Source organism: Ranitomeya imitator, chromosome 4 (genome assembly GCF_032444005.1).
Source record: "Ranitomeya imitator isolate aRanImi1 chromosome 4, aRanImi1.pri, whole genome shotgun sequence".
NCBI lineage: Eukaryota > Metazoa > Chordata > Amphibia > Anura > Dendrobatidae > Ranitomeya > Ranitomeya imitator.
The window spans coordinates 619,556,248-619,580,351 of NC_091285.1; the positions used below are offsets into that span (position 1 = coordinate 619,556,248).

The 24,104-nt window shown below is 43.0% G+C and overlaps 1 protein-coding gene across 4 annotated transcripts in view; it reads left to right on the top strand.

Moving 5' to 3' along the window:
* The window catches only part of KCNIP3 (potassium voltage-gated channel interacting protein 3), a 248,460-nt gene that overhangs the window by 198,893 nt on the left and 25,463 nt on the right, over window positions 1–24,104 (top strand). For all 4 annotated transcript variants that reach the window (XM_069766599.1, XM_069766598.1, XM_069766601.1 and 1 more), the window contains 2 exons: window positions 13,575–13,699; window positions 15,460–15,529. In XM_069766599.1, the coding sequence (XP_069622700.1) occupies window positions 13,575–13,699; window positions 15,460–15,529 (195 nt within the window). The remainder of the gene's footprint in view (window positions 1–13,574; window positions 13,700–15,459; window positions 15,530–24,104) is intronic.

A 24,104-nucleotide genomic window follows, 5' to 3' on the forward strand; every position in this document is an offset into this window, starting at 1 on the left:
GCGTTTGATACCGTGCCGCACAAGAGGTTGGTACACAAAATGAGAATGCTTGGTCTGGGGGAAAATGTGTGTAAATGGGTTAGTAACTGGCTTAGTGATAGAAAGCAGAGGGTGGTTATAAATGGTATAGTCTCTAACTGGGTCGCTGTGACCAGTGGGGTACCGCAGGGGTCAGTATTGGGACCTGTTCTCTTCAACATATTCATTAATGATCTGGTAGAAGGTTTACACAGTAAAATATCGATATTTGCAGATGATACAAAACTATGTAAAGCAGTTAATACAAGAGAAGATAGTATTCTGCTACAGATGGATCTGGATAAGTTGGAAACTTGGGCTGAAAGGTGGCAGATGAGGTTTAACAATGATAAATGTAAGGTTATACACATCGGAAGAGGGAATCAATATCACCATTACACACTGAACGGGAAACCACTGGGTAAATCTGACAGGGAGAAGGACTTGGGGATCCTAGTTAATGATAAACTTACCTGGAGCAGCCAGTGCCAGGCAGCAGCTGCCAAGGCAAACAGGATCATGGGGTGCATTAAAAGAGGTCTGGATACACATGATGAGAGCATTATACTGCCTCTGTACAAATCCCTAGTTAGACCGCACATGGAGTACTGTGTCCAGTTTTGGGCACCGGTGCTCAGGAAGGATATAATGGAACTAGAGAGAGTACAAAGGAGGGCAACAAAATTAATAAAGGGGATGGGAGAACTACAATACCCAGATAGATTAGCGAAATTAGGATTATTTAGTCTAGAAAAAAGACGACTGAGGGGCGATCTAATAACCATGTATAAGTATATAAGGGGACAATACAAATATCTCGCTGAGGATCTGTTTATACCAAGGAAGGTGACGGGCACAAGGGGGCATTCTTTGCGTCTGGAGGAGAGAAGGTTTTTCCACCAACATAGAAGAGGATTCTTTACTGTTAGGGCAGTGAGAATCTGGAATTGCTTGCCTGAGGAGGTGGTGATGGCGAACTCAGTCGAGGGGTTCAAGAGAGGCCTGGATGTCTTCCTGGAGCAGAACAATATTGTATCATACAATTATTAGGTTCTGTAGAAGGACGTAGATCTGGGTATTTATTATGATGGAATATAGGCTGAACTGGATGGACAAATGTCTTTTTTCGGCCTTACTAACTATGTTACTATGTTACTATGTATAGTAGTATAATGCACCCCATAGCAGTATAATGCAGACTCATAGCAGTATAATGCAACCCCTTGGCATTATAATGCACCCCATCGCAGTATAATGCACCCCCAAGGCAGTATAATGCACCCCATAGTAGTATAATGCACCTCATAGTAGTATAATGCACCCCCATAGCTATATATAGCAGCATAATGCTCCCACATAGTAGTATAATGCATCCCCATAGTAGTATAATGCAGCCCCATAGCAGTATAATGCACCCTCTTAACAGTATAATGCACCCCACAGGAGTATAATGCATCCCAATAGTCATATATAGCAGTATAATGCTCCCACATAGTAGTATAATGCATCCCCATAGTAGTATAATGCAGCCCCATAGCAGTATAATGCACCCCCATAGTAGTATAATGCATCCCATAGTAGTATAATGCACCCCATAACAGTATAATGCACTCCCATAGTAGTATAATGCACCCCCATAGTCATATAAAGTAGTGTAATGCACCCCCATAGTAGTATAATGTACCCCCCAAGGCAGTATAATGCACCCCCGTAGCCATATATAGCAGTATAATGCACCCCAATAGTAGTATAATGCATCCACATAACCGTATAATGCACCCCCATTGTAGTATAATGCGCCCCATAACAGTATAATGCACCCCCACAGTAGTATATTGCATCCCAATAGTCATATATAGCAGTATAATGCACCCTCATAGTAGTATAATGCACCCCATAGCAGTATAATGCACCCCCATAGTAGTATAATGTGCCCCATAACAGTATAATGCACCCCATAACAGTACATCCCCATAGCAGTATAACGTACCCCCATAGCCGTATAATACACCCCATAGTAGTATAATGCACCCCATAGTAGTATAATTCTCCCCCATAATAGTATGACTGTCCCCCGTGGTAGTATAATGCACTCCATACTAGTATAATGCACCCTCATAGTAGTACAATACACCCCCATAGCAGTATAATGCACCCCCCCATGGTAGTATAAGGCACCCCCATAGTGTGGCTTTACAAAAAAAAATCTCCTTACCTGGTTGAGGTCCAGCGGTGTCAATTTCATTCATCTGAGGTGTGAACCTTCATGACAGTGACGTCATACACCGGCAATGTGCGCGCTGACATCAGCTGCTGGCCTGTGATTGACTGGTGGCTGTTAACTATTGCCGTGCGGGAGGAATCTACTGCACGGCAAAAGATTTTAACTGAACGCGCCTGTTGACACACGATCAGTTACTGAGCTGGCAACATCCTGCTGCTAGGGCCCGTTGAGCACAGAAGAAGGGGCCCGCTGCGGGCTCCCTCTGCTTGCCGGGCCCCAAACGCCAGTAAGGGCAGTATTGCCCTGATGGTGGCCTGTTTTTATAGCATCCATTGTATAATAAAAATGATTCTGATTTTTGTGGTGTGTGGCCACCAAATGCCTGTATGACCTCCCTACAATGCCTGGGCATGTTCCTGATGAGGCGGCGGATTCTGGTCAGGGAAACAGGCGGGCCAGTCCATAGGTTCAATGCCTTCATCTTGCAGGAACTGCTGACACACTCCAGCCACATGTGGTCTGGCACTGTCCTGCATTAGGGGAACCCAGGGCCAACCGCACCAGCATATGGTCTCACAAGGGGTCTGAGGATCTCATCTCTGTACCTAATGGCAGTCAGGCTACATCTGGCGAGCACATGGAAGGCTGTGCGGCCCTCCAAAGAAATGCCACCCCACACCATTACTGACCCACTGCCAAACTGGTCATGCTGAAGGATGTTGCAGGCAGCAGATCGCTCTCCACGGCGTCTCCAGACCCTTTCACGTCTGTCACATGTGCTCAGTGTGAACATGCTTTCATCTGTGAAGAGCACAGGGCGCCAGTGGCGCATTTGCCAATCCTGGTGTTCTGTGGCAAATGCCAAGTGTCCTGCACAGTGTTGGGCTGTGAGCACAACCCCCATCTGTGGACGTTGGGCACTCCTACCATCCTCATGGAGTCAGTTTCTAACCGTTTGTGCAGACACATGCACATTTGTTGGCTGCTGGAGGTAATTTTGCAGGGCTCTGGGAGTGCTCTTCCTGTTCATCCTTGCACAAAGGCTGATGTAGCGGTCCTGCTGCTAGGTTGGTGCCTTCCTACGGTCCCCTCTACATCTCCTCGTGTACTGGCCTGTCTCCTGGTAGCGCCTCCAGCCTCTGGACAAAACGCTAACAGACACAGCAAACCTTCTTGCCACAGCTCGCATTGATGTGCCATCCTGGATGAGCGGCATTACCTGAGCCACTTGTGTGGGTTGTAGAGTCCGTCTCATGCTACCACGAGTGTGATAGCACAACATTCAAAAGTGAACAAAACCTTAGCCAGAAAGCATTAGTACTGAGATGTGGTCTGTGGTCCCCACCTGCAGAACCACTCCTTTATTGAGTACGTCTTGAAAATTGCCAATAATTTCCATCTGTTGTCTATTCCATTTGCACAACAGCATGTGAAATTGATTGTCAAACAGTGTTGCTTCCTAAGTGGACAGTTTGATTTCACAGAAGTTTGATTTACTTGGAGTTATATTCTGTTGTTTAAGTGTTCCCTTTATTTTTTTGAGCAGTGTATAACATCATATCAGTCTATGGACAAGTCTTCCAGGACCAAACTACACACAGATGTTATGGAAACAAAGAAACTTAATGAAGCTGAGATAAAAATGTGTTATGTTGGTAATAAATTGGATACCCTGAAATGGAAAGATTATAGGGCCGTCAAGATGAGTCAGTGTTGGTATGTGGGTAATTTTATGCATCGTAGGGCGCCCTATACAGAGGGCTTTTATAAGTCAATAACCAGCAAAAATAGAACTTTGGGAGGTAAAGACATAAAAAACTGCATTATCGGATCAGTACCAATCCTTGGTCTGCTGAACACCTTCACAAATTCTTTGTTATCTTGAGAGTTGCCAATTTTATATTACTTTAGATTAGATTACTGTAGCTTGAGTAATCCCTTTTTTTTAAAGTTCGCCATACGGTTACAGATATATGGGCCTTTTTATTTATGGCTGCTTTGTTTGGTTCTCATCAAGGGGGCATGGCTCACAAGATCCTTGTGGGCGGTGTCGAAGGCTGCTCTGCATAAGTACTCTGTGAGCCACGCCTCCTTATTAAATACCATAAGAATTGGCAGTAAATAAAAAAGACCATATCTTTGGAACCGCATTGGCGGATTTAAACCAAGAACCATATCCAACATGGCTTGTTTTGGGGGAACATGAGTATTAGCTATGCTTACAACATGTGAGATGGATATCTGTGATACCAGTGGAACCCTTCCTACATAGCCTTACTAATTACTGTACAAGGAGAGGGTATTCCAGCAACCCTCATGGGTAACATCCAATTTATTATATATTTATTAAAAACATATACAGAACAAAGCTAAAAAAAGATAACACTTGGCCAATACATTTGCAGCGCCCCAGAGACCTGGTCGTTGCAGTATAGCGCTCTGCCACTAAGGGGAGCAGCAGTACGTCTGATGGCACTAAAGAGTTCTCCTGACCAGGTATCACCAGAACACATTACACTTCACACTCCGGCCACTAGGGGGAGAAAAAGGCTTTATTTATTGGGCCACTCCTCACACTGGTAAAACTAGGGGCTGGGGAGGAAGTTAGTCAGAAGCTGACTGGGTTGGAACAGGGGGTGTTGCAGGGAGAAGGCACAGGGGGGTCCCTGTCAGGCGTGGGAACCTGGCAGGCGCCTAGCGAACAGAACAGAACGTAACGGAACCGCGCCTGCACACCCTGCGGCGGTATCCTAAGAAAGATACAAGAAGGGAAGAATATTGTGGAACAGTGTAAACGAGATCAGCACAAAGGAGAGCCAGTAAGAGTCGTGCCGAGAGAGGAAGGTAACATCTTACTGAGGCGCGTAGTCGGTGGCCGGATCACCGTAGGAGTAACTGACTTCAGGCCTTACTTCAAATTCCGCTGGACAGTTAATTATAGGTTGGCTGTCTACCTTCTACACCTACGAAGACATAGGGGTCAACATTGGGAGAGGGGCGTCTCTAGGGTCCCGGAAGACCTCCAAGCCTTCCCGTCAAACGGGTGGCGTCCTAGCCAAAACATACCTGGGGGACGTTAGAAACTAGCAACATCTGGAACCAAAGAACGAGAGAGAGAGAAAGCTGTAGAGAACGAATGAAAGAGAACAGCAGTTGTGAGGACTATTCCGAATGCTCAGCAGGGTAGGACTACAACACACAGGCGCTATTGGTAGGCAACAATTTCCATCTGCAAAGGAAACTCTGGATGTGCCCATCGGACCGGCCGGTCTCTGATAGCCCGGTTGAACGTGCTCTGGACTGAGTATATTGAAGCCTTCAGTAAAAAAAGGTAAAGAGACTGCAACCTTGTGTCCTCGTTATTGCCTGCACCTCACACCATCACCATCCACCTTACTGGGAAGCCCTGGGGATTTACTTCACCTGTGGGAAGGTATACCATCCAGCTGCCATTCCATCACCCCAGCGGACCCCAAAGCAGCGTCGGTCACCCTGACCGAACACCACAGGTGGCGTCACGAACCCCTGACAGACTGTACCAAAACCTTTATTGGACGCCCTTTAGCAGGGTCACGACCGGGTCCAGCCACCGTGACGACCGTGTAACCGAGCAGAAAGGACCGGTACCGAGTGACTTGTGGCCCTGTGTCTGGGGGCGCTCCACATTTCCAACCCATAATCTGCTCTTAAGGCCGGCGTCACACTCAGCGAATGCAAATACGGTCCGTATATTACGGCCGTAATACGCTGAAAAGTCCCGAAAATAGTGGTCCGTAGCTCCTCCGTAGGCAGGGTGTGTCACCGTTTTTTGCGCATGGCATCCTTCGTATGTAATCCGTATGGCAGCCGTACTGCGTGTTTTTATCGCAGGCTTGCCAAACCAACATACGCCTATACAAGGGATCCATGTGTTAAAAAAAAAATAAAAACATATATACTGTCTATATATATATATATCTATATATATATGTCAGTGGACACATATATATATATATCTACTATATAAAGCTGAATGTGTGTGTGTGTGTATGTGTGTGTGTTTGTGTGTATGTCCGGGATTGGCATCTGCACCGTCGCAGCTACAGCCACAAAATTTTGCACAGTCACACGTCTGGACCCCGAGAGCGTCATAGGCTATATTGTGAGGCGAAATTTTAACCCCGCGCGTTCCAATTCACCAAACAATTTTGCCCCTATCTACATAATGGGGAAAAAAGTGAAAGGAAAAGTGTTGGAAGCGTCGCAGCTACAGCAACAAAATTTTGCACAGTCACACGTCTGGACCCTGAGAGTGTCATAGGCTACGTTGTGAGGTGAAATTTTAACCCCGCGCTTTCCAATTCACCAAACAATTTTGCCCCTATCTACATAATGGGAAAAAATGAAAGGAAAAGTGTAGGAGGCAAATTGACAGCTGCCAGATGTGAACAAGGGGGACTTAAAGAATGAGAGCGATGGCGCCAAAGAGTATATACCGTACAGTTGCTAAGGTGGGGCCCCGACATGTGATACTCACCACACATGGGGATATGAACACACACACAAAATGCGCCACACACTACCACTTGCTTGAACACATATTACCCTCAGCACACATTTCACCACAAATACACCAACCTCGCCACATAAAAGTCGAAACACAAAAGTCGCCTCTCAAAACTCGCCACGCGCAGAACTCGCCACATGCAAAAACTAGGCTCTTGCAAAACTCGCCACAAGTGCAAAACTGACCTCATGGAAAACTCGCCACACGCAAAACTTGCACACGCGGAAAAATTGCCACATGAACAAAAGTTGCAACACATGCAAAAGTTGCCTCACACAAAACTTGCACATACTCAAAAGGCACCACACATAAAACTCGCCATGCGCAAAACTCGCCATGCGCAAAACTTGCTGCACACAACTTGCTACACTAACCTGTCACATGCAACTCGACACACAAAAAGTTGCTACACGCATGTTGCCACACAAAACTCATCTCACAAAAGTCGCTACATGCATGTCACCACACGCAACTCAACACACACAACTTGACAAACGAAACTCGCCCTAAAACACACACAAGTCTGGTATTAACCTTCAAAAATAAAAATCTGATTAATAAGCAGACAAACTACAACAAATGTACCATATAGGAAATACGGCAGCTGTCAGTCACATGACCTGTCTATTATGTGTATGTGTGAGCTAATATATACTGCCAGGGGGGAGGGCTTCCTGTTGGCTGGGGATTTATCAGGCTGCCAATTTAGCTTACAAATACTGAGGTAAAAATACTGAGCAAATAATGTGTGAACGAGGTCTAATACAGGAGGAGATGACACACAGGTATATACTATATACAGGGGAGATGACACACAGATATATACTATATACAGGAGAGATGACACACAGGTATATACTATATAGAGGAGGAGATGACATACAGGTACATATATATACAGGAAGAGATGACATACAGGTATATACTATATACAGGAGGAGATGACACAGGTATATACTATATACAGGAGCAGATGACCTACAGGTATATACTATATACAGGAGGAGATGACATACAGGTATATACTATATATAGGGGAGATGACACACAGCAGGTATATACTATATACAGGGGAGATGACATACAGGTATATACTATATACAGGAGATGACATACAGATGTATACTATATATAAGGGAGATGACAAACATGTATATACTGAGGTGATGAGGTGAAAATGAGAGGTGTGAGGTGAAAATGAAAAGGTGTGAGTGCAAAATGAGAGGAGTGAGGGAAAATAGTGGAGTGATCAGAAAATGACAGATGTGAGGTTGAATGACAAGCTCCCAGGCTTTCTAGGAAAGTTCCCATGATCTATGAACAGCCAGCAGAGGGCGCCTCACCGCAAATGAAGCTAAATATAGATCACTGACCTATATTTAGCTTCATTCCCCGGGGTTTTGCAGCAAGGAGCAGCCTGCATTAGCGGAACTCCTTGCTGCAAAATGTTTTAACCCCTTCAGAAGGATTTACATCGTTGGACTTTACAGATCTGCGGAAGGTAAGTATATTGTTGGTTTATTATGTTTTTTCTTTTACAGCACGAGGGTCTTCAGTGATTGGATTGGGCGTTAAATAAAATATTACAACAACCTTTGTTTTTATTTCATTAAAATAATTTTTAATAATGTGTGTGTGTGTTTTTTTTAACCCTTTCATTCAATTGGATTAATAATGGATAGGTGTCATAATTGACGCCTCTCCATTATTAATTAGGCTTAATGTCACCTTACAATAGCAAGGTGACATTAACCCTTCATTACCCCATATCCCACCGCTACACGGGAATGGGAAGAGAGTGGCCAAGTGCCAGAATAGGCGCATCTTCCAGATGTGCCTTTTCTGGGGTGGCTGGGGGCAGGTGTTTTTAGCCAGGGGGGGGAGGCAATAACCGTGGACCCTCTCCAGGCTATTAATATCTGCCCTCAGTCACTGGCTTTACTACTCTGGCGGAGAAAATTGCGCGGGAGCCCACGCCAATTTTTTCCGCCATTTAACCCTTTATTTTAAGAGCTAGAACGGCCAAATTTTGCAGATACACACTACTAACATTAGTAGTGTGGATTATGCAAAAAAAAATGGTGATATGAGATGGTTTACTGTATGTAAACCAGGTCTCATATCATGTCGGGTTTAGGAAGGAGAAAGCAAAAGCCGGTAATTGAATTACCGGCTTTTTGCTATATCGCGGCTGTATGAAGTAAGAATATATATACATATATGTGTCTACTGACATATACAGTGGGGCAAAAAAGTATTTAGTCAGTCAGCAATAGTGCAAGTTCCACCACTTAAAAAGATGAGAGGCGTCTGTAATTTACATCATAGGTAGACCTCAACTATGGGAGACAAACTGAGAAAAAAAAATCCAGAAAATCACATTGTCTGTTTTTTTAACATTTTATTTGCATATTATGGTGGAAAATAAGTATTTGGTCAGAAACAAAATTTCATCTCAATACTTTGTAATATATCCTTTGTTGGCAATGACAGAGGTCAAACGTTTTCTGTAAGTCTTCACAAGGTTGCCACACACTGTTGGTATGTTGGCCCATTCCTCCCTGCAGATCTCCTCTAGAACAGTGATGTTTTTGGCTTTTCGCTTGGCAACACGGACTTTCAACTCCCTCCAAAGGTTTTGTATAGGGTTGAGATCTGGAGACTGGCTAGGCCACTCCAGGACCTTGAAATGCTTCTTACGAAGCCACTCCTTCGTTGCCCTGGCGGTGTGCTTTGGATCATTGTCATGTTGAAAGACCCAGCCACGTTTCATCTTCAATGCCCTTGCTGATGGAAGGAGGTTTGCACTCAAAATCTCACGATACATGGCCCCATTCATTCTTTCATGTACCCGGATCAGTCGTCCTGGCCCCTTTGCAGAGAAACAGCCCCAAAGCATGATGTTTCCACAACCATGCTTTACAGTAGGTATGGTGTTTGATGGATGCAACTCAGTATTCTTTTTCCTCCAAACACGACAAGTTGTGTTTCTACCAAACAGTTCCAGTTTGGTTTCATCAGACCATAGGACATTCTCCCAAAACTCCTCTGGATCATCCAAATGCTCTCTAGCAAACTTCAGATGGGCCCGGACATGTACTGGCTTAAGCAGTGGGACACGTCTGGCACTGCAGGATCTGAGTCCATGGTGGCGTAGTGTGTTACTTATGGTAGGCCTTGTTACATTGGTCCCAGCTCTCTGCAGTTCATTCACTAGGTCCCCCCGCGTGGTTCTGGGATTTTTGCTCACCGTTCTTGTGATCATTCTGACCCCACGGGGTGGGATTTTGCGTGGAGCCCCAGATCGAGGGAGATTATCAGTGGTCTTGTATGTCTTCCATTTTCTAATTATTGCTCCCACTGTTGATTTCTTCACTCCAAGCTGGTTGGCTATTGCAGATTCAGTCTTCCCAGCCTGGTGCAGGGCTACAATTTTGTTTCTGGTGTCCTTTGACAGCTCTTTGGTCTTCACCATAGTGGAGTTTGGAGTCAGACTGTTTGAGGGTGTGCACAGGTGTCTTTTTATACTGATAACAAGTTTAAACAGGTGCCATTACTACAGGTAATGAGTGGAGGAAAGAGGAGACTCTTAAAGAAGAAGTTACAGGTCTGTGAGAGCCAGAAATCTTGATTGTTTGTTTCTGACCAAATACTTATTTTCCACCATAAAATGCAAAAAAAATGATAAAAATGTGATTTTCTGGATTTTTTTTCTCAGTTTGTCTCCCATAGTTGAGGTCTACCTATGATGTAAATTACAGACGCCTCTCATCTTTTTAAGTGGTGGAACTTGCACTATTGCTGACTGACTAAATACTTTTTTGCCCCACTGTATATATATATATATATACCTATTCTATGTGTACACATTTATTCTACCTATTGGACTGTAAGCTGTCAGTGTGATTTTACTGTACACCGCACTGAATTACCGGCTTTTCTCTCTAACAGCGCTGCGTATTTCTCGCAAGTCACACTGCTTGTCCGTGTGTAATCCGTATTTTTCACGCTTCCATAGACTTTCATTGGCGTATTTTTTGCGCAGTATGGTGACAAACGCAGCATGCTGCGATTTTGTACGGCCGTAGAAAGCCGTATAATACTGATCAGTAAAATACGGCAGATAGGAGCAGGGGCATAGAGAATAATTGTGCCGTATTTTTTGCGAGTTTTACGGACGTAGTTTCTGCGCTCTTACGTCCGTAAAACTCGCAAGTGTGAAGCCGGCCAAAGATGCCGGCCTTCGAGTCAGAAGAGGAACTGAATAATTACTTCAGCATCCTCTTCTTAATACCACAGGCAGTAAGATGGCGGATATCGGCTCCTGACACGTGAATATGGCATTATTCCCACGTTGTCGCCCTGATCTATAGACAAGATAAGTCCCCCTTTTTATGGGATATCTATACCACTATGTTCTCCTGAAGAACCAACCCTTGGGGAAACGCGTTGAGAAATATGCATACATGCCATTTGTTGGTGTTGGTCTATATGGGGTAATAAAACCTTTCTGAATGACTATAATGAACAGAGGGTCTAAATTGACCATCTAATCCCTCTGAGGAATGCAATTAATAGCACCTTGGGATTTTTTTTCTCTTACTATATGTGTTATGGGAACTTGTTTTTGATATATGTTCCTTTTCCATGGGCAATGTGCAATATAAATGTAATATCCACTGAGATATGACACAGTGATTGCCTATGACGCATATGTTGGGATATTATCTATTTTGACACCTATATTGTGAAATCTGACCATAGTGCAATAAAGATATTATCGGAAAAGTGTCTGCACGCTGATGATCTATGATGCAGTCTCTAGGATACTGTTTCCAGCACTAGTTTTAAAAGGAATATATATTACAACTATAATATCTGCCTATTTTTCTAAACTCTATTTGATTTTGGTGTTTTGCCCTTGGGCAATCTCCTCTCCCTCTCTGATATGTTGCACGTACCATCTGGTATATCAGAAGTTGGGTACTAACTCTACTGCATATGGTACTATGAATATTTTTCTGTGCACCCTAACTGGATAGGGTTCTTTAGGGAAAGGGAGGGAGGGTCAACGGCGAGCGGGGGCGCCAATGTTCAGGTCTAGGGTGCCAACATCCGCTGGTAGGAAGGGCTATAGTAACATATTAGGGTGAAATATTCCTCCCCTTTCGTGCCAAATAGCAGACCCATATCATTTTTTGGGGTGTTGACTGAAAAAAATTTGTATTTTTTATTGAGATTTTTACATTGAGATTCATTAAAGGTTATGTCTTATATGATTTGAGCACTATTCGGTTATAGGCAGCGAGCCTACAAGGCCAGGAGTCTTTGAAGACACAAAGTAGAAGTCGGGGCACTGCCTTGACCTCCTGGGACAGCAGGATATGCTTGACTTGAGATGGTTAGGAGCTACTGTATGTCTATGATGCAGCTTGCCTGATCTAATAGTATGGAAGTGACGGATATGCTGTAAGCTAGACACACTTATCTCTTCCATTTGTGCATTTATAATGCTAAGCAGCCACCCCACCATGAATGGTCAGTGTGAGTGGTTATTTCATCAGTATTTTGCACTTGTGCTGCCTCCGCTTAAATCATAGAGACCTTCTACATCCTGTAGAGCAGTGTTCCCCAAGTCCGGTCCTCAAGAGCCACCAACAGGTCATGTTTTCAGATTTTCCTTAGTATTGCACAGGTGATGGAATTATTGCCTGTGCAGGTGATGCAATTATCACCTGTGCAATACCAAGGAAAATCTGAAAACATGACCTGTTGGTGGCCCTTGAGGACCAGACTTGGGGAACACTGCTGTAGAGAATCATCATTGGGACCTGGTGTTGGTAAGTAATGATGCCTTTTTTTCTGTGATGCTTTTTTATTTTTAGTCCTTTTCGGTGAGTTTATGTTTATGGTGACAGTAGTGGCCCCCTCAAGGGCAAAATCAATTTTGGTCTTTGTCAATAAAATCATATTGCTGGACTTCTGTTATGATATTCAACACTATTTTCCATACGTTTAATGAATTGCTATATACTGTACTGTATACAACAATTTCAGTTTATTGCCGCTAGATGATGAGGGACCATCATTTTTGCATTTTTTCCTCATGACTTATATTTATGCTCCTCAAAGTGAAAATAAATGTATGAAAAAAAAAGTACATCTGTGCTATATGTTCTGAGAAAAAATAAAGTATGACCTGAGAGTAATGGTAATATTACCTTCTGGGGGGGAAAAATGCAAGCAGTCTTGCCAATTATCTAAAAAAAATGATGATTGTCAGATTTTTTTTCACCGATTGGGCAGCATGTGTCAACTGACAGGTTCACATTAATCAGTAATCATTTATAACCTCCGGTGCCTGCGCCATTCCAGCTGTGTTGGCACTGGCTATCCCAGGGCTTGCGTGACATTATGTCATGCGATCCTTGTGGCCAATCGGAATTGGCTTCACTCTTCCCTTCTTCCAACAAATCAAGACATGCAGAGGAAGTGAGATCTTCTGCTGTTCTCTCATTTCCTACGGATGTCAACTACATCCTTAGGAGAGGATAATAAAGCCAGTGCTGATTGGTCGCAGGCTTCACTTGATAAGTCATGCAATCCCTAGAAGAGCCCATGCTGACACAGCTGAAACGACGCCAGCACCAGAGATGAATAGAGGATCGTAATATTTTACTGGGGATAAAAATAGGGAATTCAGAAGGGGTTTTCCTAGTAGTGGACTGCCCCTTTAATATGGCAGGTACTCTGTTTAGGGTGTGACACTGTGATCCTGTTTTGCAGATAGCAGTGACAGTGAGTTGGAGCTGTCGACAGTGCGACACCAGCCAGAGGGACTGGAGCAGCTGCAAGCTGTCACCAAATTCACAAAGAAGGAGCTACAGTCTTTATACAGAGGATTTAAAAATGTGAGCATGTGGTCCGTAATGATGTCTTTCACATGTTGTCTGTCATGCATTTCACATATCTTTCCTAGGCCAGATGGGTCACATAGCTGACAGTGGTTTGCACCCACTTGGGCTATGTTCACACTCATACTTTTTGCTGTGTTTTTTTCTTTCTGCAGCCAATACCTGTACTCTTAGCAGTAAAAACGCTGCGCCCATTTTTCAGCGTTTTCACAGCTCTTTGACACATTTCTTTTGTGTGAATTTTATGTGTTTTGTCTACAGTACATGTTTCGTAAAATTAATTTTATTCATCCAAAACACTTTGAAAATGATGCAAAAAATGCTGCTGCATTCTCATTCCTTTCTGTGGGTGAAAAAAAACGCTGAAAAAAAACTCTCACAGAATTGACAGGCTGCAGTTCTCAACTTAAGTCAGGCGGAAAAAAAACCAAGCGTGTACATGAGATTTCTGAAATCCCATAGCTTTTCAGCCAACCAGCAGGTGTAAACTCACCGTAAGACTATGTTCACATGAATGTTTTTGAAGCATTTTTCTCTGTATTTTTCTGCAAATTAAAACCTGCATTTATGGGTGCTTAATAAGCGCAGCTTTTAATTTGCAGAAAAATGCAGAAAAAAAATGTTGAAAAAATGCTGATGTGAACATGGTCTAAGGGTAAGTTTACACATGACGGTTCCCTGGATGAGATGCAGTTGATGCAGCTCTGGGTGTGCTGTTCTCAGATTGAAGAACCACCTGGTGTACGGAGAATTAGTTAACAGGCAATGTTCCATGGGGAAACAATATGTAAACTGGCTGTCCTTCAGTAGGAAGAAAACTGCCTTTTACTTGCTGAACAAGCTACCCATCTGTGGACAGCTGTTCTGAAGTTCTTGCCTATTCTTAAACCTCGATGTACATTATATCTGGTTTTCTTCTTTCTGCAGAAGCGCTAATTAAATCAATAAGGAATACGATCCATGTAAACTCGTGCTATAAATACACAATAAACCAGTCCAAATCACCAAGTCCCTCCAAATATGGAAAGGGTCAAAGGTGATCAGAAAAAGCACAAAAAAAACGGTAGTAAAAATGACTTGACAATCTTTATTGTTAAAAAAAATTGCACACAAAGAAATGATAAAAAACATACACCCCCTGAAGAAGTGTGGGCGAAACACGCGTCGGGGTTGAGGGACATTGCACGAACCCTGCATTTCACCATGATAAGTTACATATCAAGGGCACTTGCCCATGCTTATCACAGACTGCAGTTAGCTTTGGTCTGAGCTAGTGATGAGCGAATATACTCGTTGCTCGGGTTTTCCAGAGCACGCTCAGGTGACCTCCGAGTATTTGTTAGTGCTCGGAGATTTAGTTTTCATCACCGCAGCTGAATTATTTACAGCTACTAGACAGCTTGATTACATGTGGAGATTCCCTAGCAACCAGGCAATCCCCACATGTACTCAGCCTGGCTAGTAGCTGTAAATCATTCAACTGCCGCAATGAAAACTAAATCTCCGAGTACATACAAATACTCGGAGATGGGGCTTCTCCAATGCCACCATGTCAACAAAGACTGAGTCAGAGGAGAAGCGGCGATTCACCAGCAATCGCTGATGTTATTTTCAAGCAGAGCAAAACTTTGGGCCATTCTACTATTTGGCGGTAACATCTAGTTTGGAATGCGGGGCAGTATATTTTTGTTAAAGGCATAACCCAATCACTGTGCAATTCTAGTAACGATCATCATCCATGTCTATCATCTTTTCAGGAGTGTCCTAGTGGATTGGTGGATGAGGAAACCTTCAAGCTTATCTACTCACAGTTCTTCCCTCAAGGAGGTGAGTTTATTCTCTATCTCTTCCTTGCAACCCATAGACAAAGCAATGTAACACTGGTGCTACAAGCTGTGGGAGATACAGTGAACTACTTTAATTACAGCATAAGCAGGAACATTAGGTGCCTTCAGGTGCCGGATCAACCACAGCTTAAATTCTGTTTTTCTATTTCTAAGGGTACGTTCACAAGAATGTATTTTCAATCGGAGTGCTGTCCATGTAAAACAACAAAACAAGTTCCACCGGACAGCATTAAGACTGATGTTATGTCCTACAGCTCTGGCAAAAATTAAAAGACCACCACATCAAAACCCTGTCATGGGCAGCCCAATCTCCAGACCTGAACCCCATTGAAAACCTCTGGAATGTAATAAAGAGGATGATGGATAGTCACAAGCCATCAAACAAAGAAGAACTGCTTACATTTTTGCGCCAGAAGCAGTGTGAAAGACCGGTGGAAAGCATGCCAAGACGCATGAAAGCTGTGATTAAATATCATGGTTATTCCACAAAATATTGATTTCTGAACTCTTCCTGAGATAAAACATTAATATTGTTGTTTCTAAATGATTATGATCTTGTTCTCTTTGCGTTATTTGAGATCTGAAAGCACTTGTTTTTTTTTTTAATTTTGGCCATTTTTCTTTGTCAGAAAAAAATACAAAAATTATTGATTGGAAATTTGGAGACATGTTGTCAGAGGTTTATAGAATAAATGAACAATTTACACTTTACTCAAAAATATACTTATAAAGAGAAAAATCAGACAAACTGAACATTTTGCGGTGGTCTCTTAATTTTTGCCAGAGGTGTATGTGCTAACACCTGAAGTCCGTGTGAAAAACATTTCAGCATGCTCTAGCCTGGTCAGGTTTATGAACCCTACTAGTGCATACTAATAGCAGGCAGCTCCTGTCCACATAACCGCATGGAGCTCCTGTCTAAATTTGAGCGAATATTTTCAGGAATCGGTCGCCGAATCTGAATTTGCCATATTGGTACCCTAATTGTGCTGAATTTACGTTTGATGATCAGTTCCAAACTTATTCAGTAATTTCTACTCCCATTGACTCAAATGACGTTCGGCTGTGTTTGTCGAATAATGAAAAAAAATATCGTAATCGGAACCGAATTTTGAAAAATTTGCTCAACTCTACTGTCCATGTAAAAGCATGGAATTGGTCACATTTGCAATTTGCGGATGTGACTGGTCTGATAAATTCTGCAGCCATATGAACTTACTCTAAGATAGAACAGAAAACCCAACCTATTCCCGATGTAACACTGGGCTATGTAAATTATACAACGGAAGAAAGTCAGCTCATCCACTAGAGTCTCCAGAGGCACGAGAGCTTGTAGTTCAACGAGAGGTCATAAGAAGGGATGGACAAGCAGAGTCCAGCTTCCAGGATCATCCGATAACATCCAAAACTTTATTGTAGAAACAATATATATAAAAACTGTCACAGCTAAAACACCGCAGAGAAGGAGGGCAAACGGGTTTCAGACAGAATCTTTGATCATTGCAGTTTTGGATGTTGTTGGATGATCCTGGAAGCTGGATTCTTCTTGTCCTTCCCTTCACAGGACTATGCATGTACACAATTGCAGTCTGTGAATGTAGACATTAGTGTTTTTCTTCACTGACAGTTTACTGACACTAACCATTTGGGAAGGGTGAGAAATTGAAACATGTAGTGTGATAGAAAGGTAGAGACATTTTTATTTATACTTTATTTACATAAAACCACATTTTAGCATACTCAGTTGCAAGAAGATACGTTAGCAAACCCTTATAATTTATTTTATTTCTACATTGACTACTAATAAATTGTATACAAATTGATGTCAAGGTCAATATGATGGAAAACACAATCTCTGCAAAATGTCTTTCAGTTCATCAACAGCAGACAAATCTCCATAGGGTTAAGGTCAAGACTCTGACTTGGCCATTCCAAAACACAAATCTTGTTTTTAAACCATTCTTTTGTTGATTTATTTCTAGGCATTGGGTTATTGTTATGATGTATCACCCAACATCTCTCCATCTTGAGGTTATGGGTGACTGTTCTTACATTCTTCTGTAAAACCTTCTAACACAAGTTTTAATTATTCTTCAATGATTACAAATGAGCAGCAAAGTATGTTGTATCCTCCACCATGCTTCACAGTTGGGATCTGGTTTTGGTGATGGTGTACAATGTTCTTTCCTCTAACCACAGAGCTGGTCGTTTGGGTGATAAAGTTCCACTTTTATTTCATTTTCCCAGAAGCATTCTGAAATGTCTATTTGTTCTCAGTTAAACTTACTTTTTGTACCCTAGTGGATCCTTTAGGATGTTCTTTTATGAATTCTAATAATGGACACATGAACATAGTTTTTTCGCATTTTGCAGAGTCTTTACTAGGTCTTCTGCTGTTAAGGTACCTTCACACTAAACGATATCGCTAGCGATCCGTGACGTTGCAGCGTCCTGGCTAGCGATATCGTTCAGTTTGACACGCAGCAGCGATCAGAATCCTGCTGTGATGTCGTTGGTCGGGGCTAGAAGGCCAGAACTTTATTTGGTCGCTGGCTCTCCCGCTGACATCGCTGAATCGGCGTGTGTGACACCGATTCAGCGATGTCTTCACTGGTAACCAGGGTAAACATCGGGTTACTAAGCGCGGCCCTGCGCTTAGTAACCCGATGTTTACCCTGGTTACCGGCATCATTGGTCGCTGGAGAGCGGTCTGTGTGACAGCTCTCCAGCGACCAAACAGCGACGCTGCAGCGGTCCGGATCGTTGTCTGGATCGCTGCAGCGTCGTTTAGTGTGAAGGTACCTTTATTCTTGGGGTTTTTCTCACCTCTTTTAGGATTGTGCTCTTTAAGTAAATAAAAAACACTCTGTTTTATTCACAAAACCAGGAGTGGAACAATCAGAGGAAAAGTATAATAGAAACACATCACCACTTCTGTATTTATCACCCACTCCTGATTTTGGCCGCCAAGTACTGATGTTAAATACTGACTAAATACTGATCATGTGAACGTGGACTATCCATAAAAATCTATACTGTGGCTCCGCATGGCATCTGATTTTATTCATGCATCTTTAGACTTGATTGGGGGTGTCTCATCCAATTTACAGAAGAAACTAGTGCTTGCTGAGATTTTTTTCACATGCAGATTAGATCAGTGAATGCAATCGCTCATCTGCTCTGCCCCATTGAATAACAAGGTGCCATTTGTTTGATTTTTAATGGATAGCACTCGGACCGAAAATACGATTGTGTGAATGATCCCTAACAGTGTTTGATGCACCCAGGTGCTTAGAAAAGCATTTGCAGCTCCACGCATTTCTACAACACAAATTTCAAATTTTCTTTGCTTTGAGGCATGGATTACATAAACCCTATTTTTTTTCAGAGGTACCAGTAACCAGGCTTTGTGCGCCTTTATTCAATTTGCACTTTATCTGGGCGACCCAGAGACCATTTATTACGTAGGGTTTTTCTTTTTGATGCTCCTTTAATAATGTCGTCCCTGTCACAAGTCTCTCCGGTGCTTTGGATTCCAGATTCTGAATTTTAATTAATGTATATAGTCTATAGTTAAAACCTTACAAAGCAAAATGGCTTAACATGTTTGCAAAAAAAAAAAGAAGCTAAAATGCATAATTTCTTGTATGTCATCACCGTACGTAACAAAGGAAGCCTTTTACAATAACATCCGACTTCTAACCTTCCTTTGGAAAATAAAAAAGAACAAAGAATATTACTTGGCTTTGTAAAAAAAAAAGCTCTTTACTTTGTAATTTCAAGAACAGATCAATAAATCGAGATGTGTGAAGCAGGACATTGTGGACCAATGCATCTAGAAAGAACGGTATTTTAGTAAAAGATTCATTTAATGTACTTGTGGGATTTAGCTCCTGACCTCTATGAAACTAATTATGTTTTCTCTGAATGTTTTCCTGTCAGAGAATTAGAAGATGAAGAACACTTCATGTATAACAATGACCTAAAACTGGTAAATTGTAAAATAGCCTGCATGTGTTTGGTCAACTTCTCTGAGGCACAAGGGCACTGGTGTGTCTCGGAAGGACCTAAAGCTAAAGGGAATCCGTCAGCAGTAGAGATGACCCTGCCCGTGATGGCTCACAGTCTACAAGGGATGGGTGAGGATACAGTGGAGGAGAGTAGAGCTGCTTGTGCAGTGGTATGGTGAAACAAGGGTTACTGTAGGCTGTAGGCTTGCTGGATGAGGTGGCTCTTCAGGTTCCTTTTGAAGGTTTCCATGGTAGGCGAGAGTATGATATGTTGGGGGTAGAGAGTTCCAAAGTATGGGTGATGCGCGGGAGAAAGCTTGTATTCGATTGTGTGAAGAGAAGATAAGAGGGGAGTAGAGAAGGAGATCTTGTGAGGATCAGAGGTTGCGTGCAGGTAAGTACCAGGAGACGAGGTCACAGATGTATGGAGGAGACAGGTTGTGGATGGCTTTGTATGTCATGGTTAGGGTTTTGTACTGGAGTCTCTGGGCAAATGGGAGCCTGTGAAGCGATTGACAGAGAGGAGAGGCCGGGGAATAGCGGGAGGACAGGTGGATTAGTCAAGCAGCAAAGTTTAGGATAGATTGCAGGGGTGCAAGACTGATAGAGGGGAGGCCACAGAGAAGGAGGTTGCAGCAGTAAAGGCGGGAGATGATGAGGGCATGTTGGATCGCCCCCCAAGGGCCGTGGGGTACTCGGTACCGGGTCCTTCGGTTCACAGGGGAATGTCACGGTGGCTGACCCGGTCCGTGGCCCGGAGACGTCCGTATAAAAGGAAAAGGTCATTAAAGGGATAAATTTTATGTTCATGACGCCACCTGTGGTATTCGGTCAGGGTGACCGACGCTGCATTAAGGGGTCCGCTGGGGTGATGTTATGGCAGCTAGATGGTACAGTTATATGAAAAAGTTTGGGTACCCCTATTAATCTTAAGCTTAATGTTTTATAAAAATTTTTTTTTTTTTTGCAACAGCTATTTCAGTTTCTTATGGACACAGTAATGTTTCTGCCTTGAAATGAGGTTTATTGTACTAACAGAAAATGTGCAATCTGCATTCAAACAAAATTTGACAGGTGCATAAGTATGGGCACCCCACCAGAAAAGTGACATTAATATTTAGTAGATCCTCCTTTTGCAAAATAACAGCCTCTAGTCGCTTCCTGTAGCTTTTAATGAGTTCCTGGATCATGGATGAAGGTATTTTTGACCATTCCTCTTTACAAAACAATTCCAGTTCAGTTAAGTTTGATGGTCGCCGAGCATGGACAGCCCTCTTCAAATGATCCCACAGATGTTCAATGATATTCAGGTCTGGGGACTGGGATGGCCATTCCAGAACAGTGTAATTGTTCCTCTGCATGAATGCCTGAGTAGATTTGGAGCGGTGTTTTGGATCATTGTCTTGCTGAAAGATCCATCTCCTGCGTAACTTCAACGTTGTCACTGATTCATGAACATTATTGTCAAGAATCTGCTGATACTGAGAGGAATCCATGCGTCCCTCAACTTTAACAAGATTCCCGGTGCCGGCATTGGCCACACAGCCCTAAAACATGATGGAACCTCCACCAAATTTTACTGTGGGTAGCAAGTGTTTTTCTTGGAATGCTGTGTTTTTTGGCCGCCATGCATAACGCCTTTTTGTATGACCAAACAACTCAATCTTGGTTTCATCAGTCCACAGGACCTTCTTCCAAAAAGAAATTGGCTACTCCAAATGTGCTTTTGCATACCTCAGCCGACTCTGTTTGTGGCGTGCTTGCAGAAACGGCTTCTTTTGCATCACTCTCCCATACAGCTTCTCCTTGTGGAAAGTGCATTGTATAGTTGACCGATGCACAGTGACACCATCTGCAGCAAGTTGATGCTGCAGCTCTCTGGAGGAGGTCTGAGGATTGTCCTTGACTGATCTCACCATTCTTCCTCTCTGCCTTTCTGATGTTTTTCTTGGCCTGCCACTTCTGGCCTTAACAAGAACTGTACCTGTGTTCTTCCATTTCCTTACTATGTTCCTCACAGTGGAGATTGACAGGTTAAATCTCTGAGACAGCTTTTTGTATCCTTCCCCTGAACAACTATGTTAAATAATCTTTGTTTTCAGATCATTAGACAGTTGTTTTGAGGAGCCCATGATGCCACTCTTCAGAGGAGATTCAAACAGGAGAACAACTTGCAAGTGGCCACTTTAAGTAGCTTTTCTCATGATTGCATACACCTGGCTATGAAGTTCAAAGCTCAATGAGGTTAGAAAACCAAAAAAAGTGCTTTAGTAAGTCAGTAAAAAGTAGGTAGGAGTATTTAAAACAAGAAAATGATAAGGGTGCCCATACTTATGCACCTGTCAAATTTTGTTTGAATGCAGATTGCACATTTTCTGTTAGTACAATAAACCTAATTTCAAGGCAGAAACATTACTGTGTCCAACAGTTATTAGATATATGAAACTGAAATAGCTGTTTAAAAAAAAACAATTTTTATAAAACATTAAGCTTAAGATTAATAGGGGTGCCCAAACTTGTTCATATAACTGTATACCTTCCCACAGGTGAAGTAGGTCCCCAGGGCTTCCCAGTGTGTAGATGGTGGATGGTGTGAGGCGCAGAGAAGAACGAGGACACAAGGTTGCAGTCTCTTTACCTTTACTGAAGACTTCAGCATCCACAGTCCAGGGCACCAGATCACAGGGCAGGCAGAGTCCGGCCAGTTTGGAGGCAATAGAATGATCAAGGGGATCTCAATTTGCGTATGAGTGGGTCCTCAGAAAAAAATTCAAATAGTAGATGGATTAATCTGAGACCACAGAGAAAAATAGATCAAACTTGTTTTATTCAAGATAACCAGTCATACAGGATGCAAGGCAAGTTTGGAGGCAAGTCCGGAGTTCCCTTGTCCAGGTGGAAATCAGTAGCCTTACCTTGCGCTGCGGTTGTGTAGTCCCTTACTGCCTATGGCTTGACATAAGGGTCTCACAGATGTGATGTTTCGCTCTTTCTGTCCCCCGTACAGGATAGGACAAAAGCCATATGACTGGTGACTTGAGCCTGTTTATAGGGTCTCTTAGATAACCCGGCTCTGTAGGTGTCTCCATCCCTCCTGGGTGTAGGTGCAGACAGGTAACCTGCAATTAGCTGTCCTGCCGGTCTCTGAAATAAGGCGTAGAGGTCCTTACTCCCTCGGTGTTCCGGCTACCGGGATTTTGTGCCTCAGAAGGAGGCAGCCTGAGCGAAGCTGGTCCCCTTCTGGTATCCTCTCCTTTGCTTCGACTTCCTTCACGCTCGCTGCAATACAATTCTGCCTTTCAATGTCTCTTTCTGGGAGCTGCAGCTCTGAGGGCATGCACAGCTCCGTTAACCTTCTGTCCTCCTCAGACTACTGTCTGGAACTTTCTCCTACAGAAATCCTGTCTGGAGCTCTGTCAGGAACTAACTCATGTCTGGAACTGACTAACTCTCCCTACAGACTACCACTATATATATAGGGAGTGACCTAATAAATAGGAGCAGAAGCTCCCCCTGGTGGCCTGGAGTGTGAATGTGTGTTGCATGTTTGTGATACCTGGATGCAGTTATCTTTCTTTGCCTCCAAACATAGCATCCCTCTCCCTGAGAGGAAAGCAATACCACTGCGGCGACCAGGAACCTGGGGCACCGCACATGCACTAGTGTTTTTGCAGATTCTTGATTAAGAAATGTGCAGATCTGAGAGATAATTTTGAATACGGGCGAGTGCTATGCGATAAAACATCGCGTAGCACTCGGACCAGTATTCATCTATGGGGCAGATCACATCAGCGTTTTTTTTTCTCTGCCGTTTTCAATGTGCGAGTGAAATTGCAGCATGCTGCGATTGTCATCGACACTCGACCAAGTCTCGGCTCACTCGCACCCATATAAGCCTATGGGTGCGTGTGAGACAACGCACATCACTCGGATATCGCATGCCATACGCTAGTCTGACCCCGGCCTTAGGCTCTCATACCCTACATTATGCTACTCTTAGATTAAATAGCAAAAACCTGTTGACAGATTACCTTTACAAAAGTGATTATGCTATGCCAGCCACCTTGCTTGCCTGCCTATCTGTACAAAGCAAGGCAGGCAGGAAAGCACAAACATGGGCGCTAATGCTTGTGCATTCTCTTGGACTCTACTCCCAGAACTCACTCAGCCGAGGAATATGCAGAACCCCAGCAATCTCCAATACACACTAACGCATCATTCACACTACTATATTTTTGGTCTGAGTGCTGTCACTGAAAAAAAAAAAACCGTGACCGCATGTCGACCAATGTTTTTCAAAGTGGCTGTTCAAATGTCCGTGTGAAAAAAAAAAAATTAGCAGCATGTATTACGCTCTTCCATATTTCAGATGAGACTCGCCTTTTCAGGTCTGTGGGTATGCAAAAAATATTGGATTTTTGTGGAGACATTGTAATTTGTTAAAATAGGAAACTATATTTGGCCTTATAAATTGCTGTTGTATAAAAATGTAAATACAACCATTTGTTTTAATTTTATACGCTCATGTGAACTGAGACATAAGGA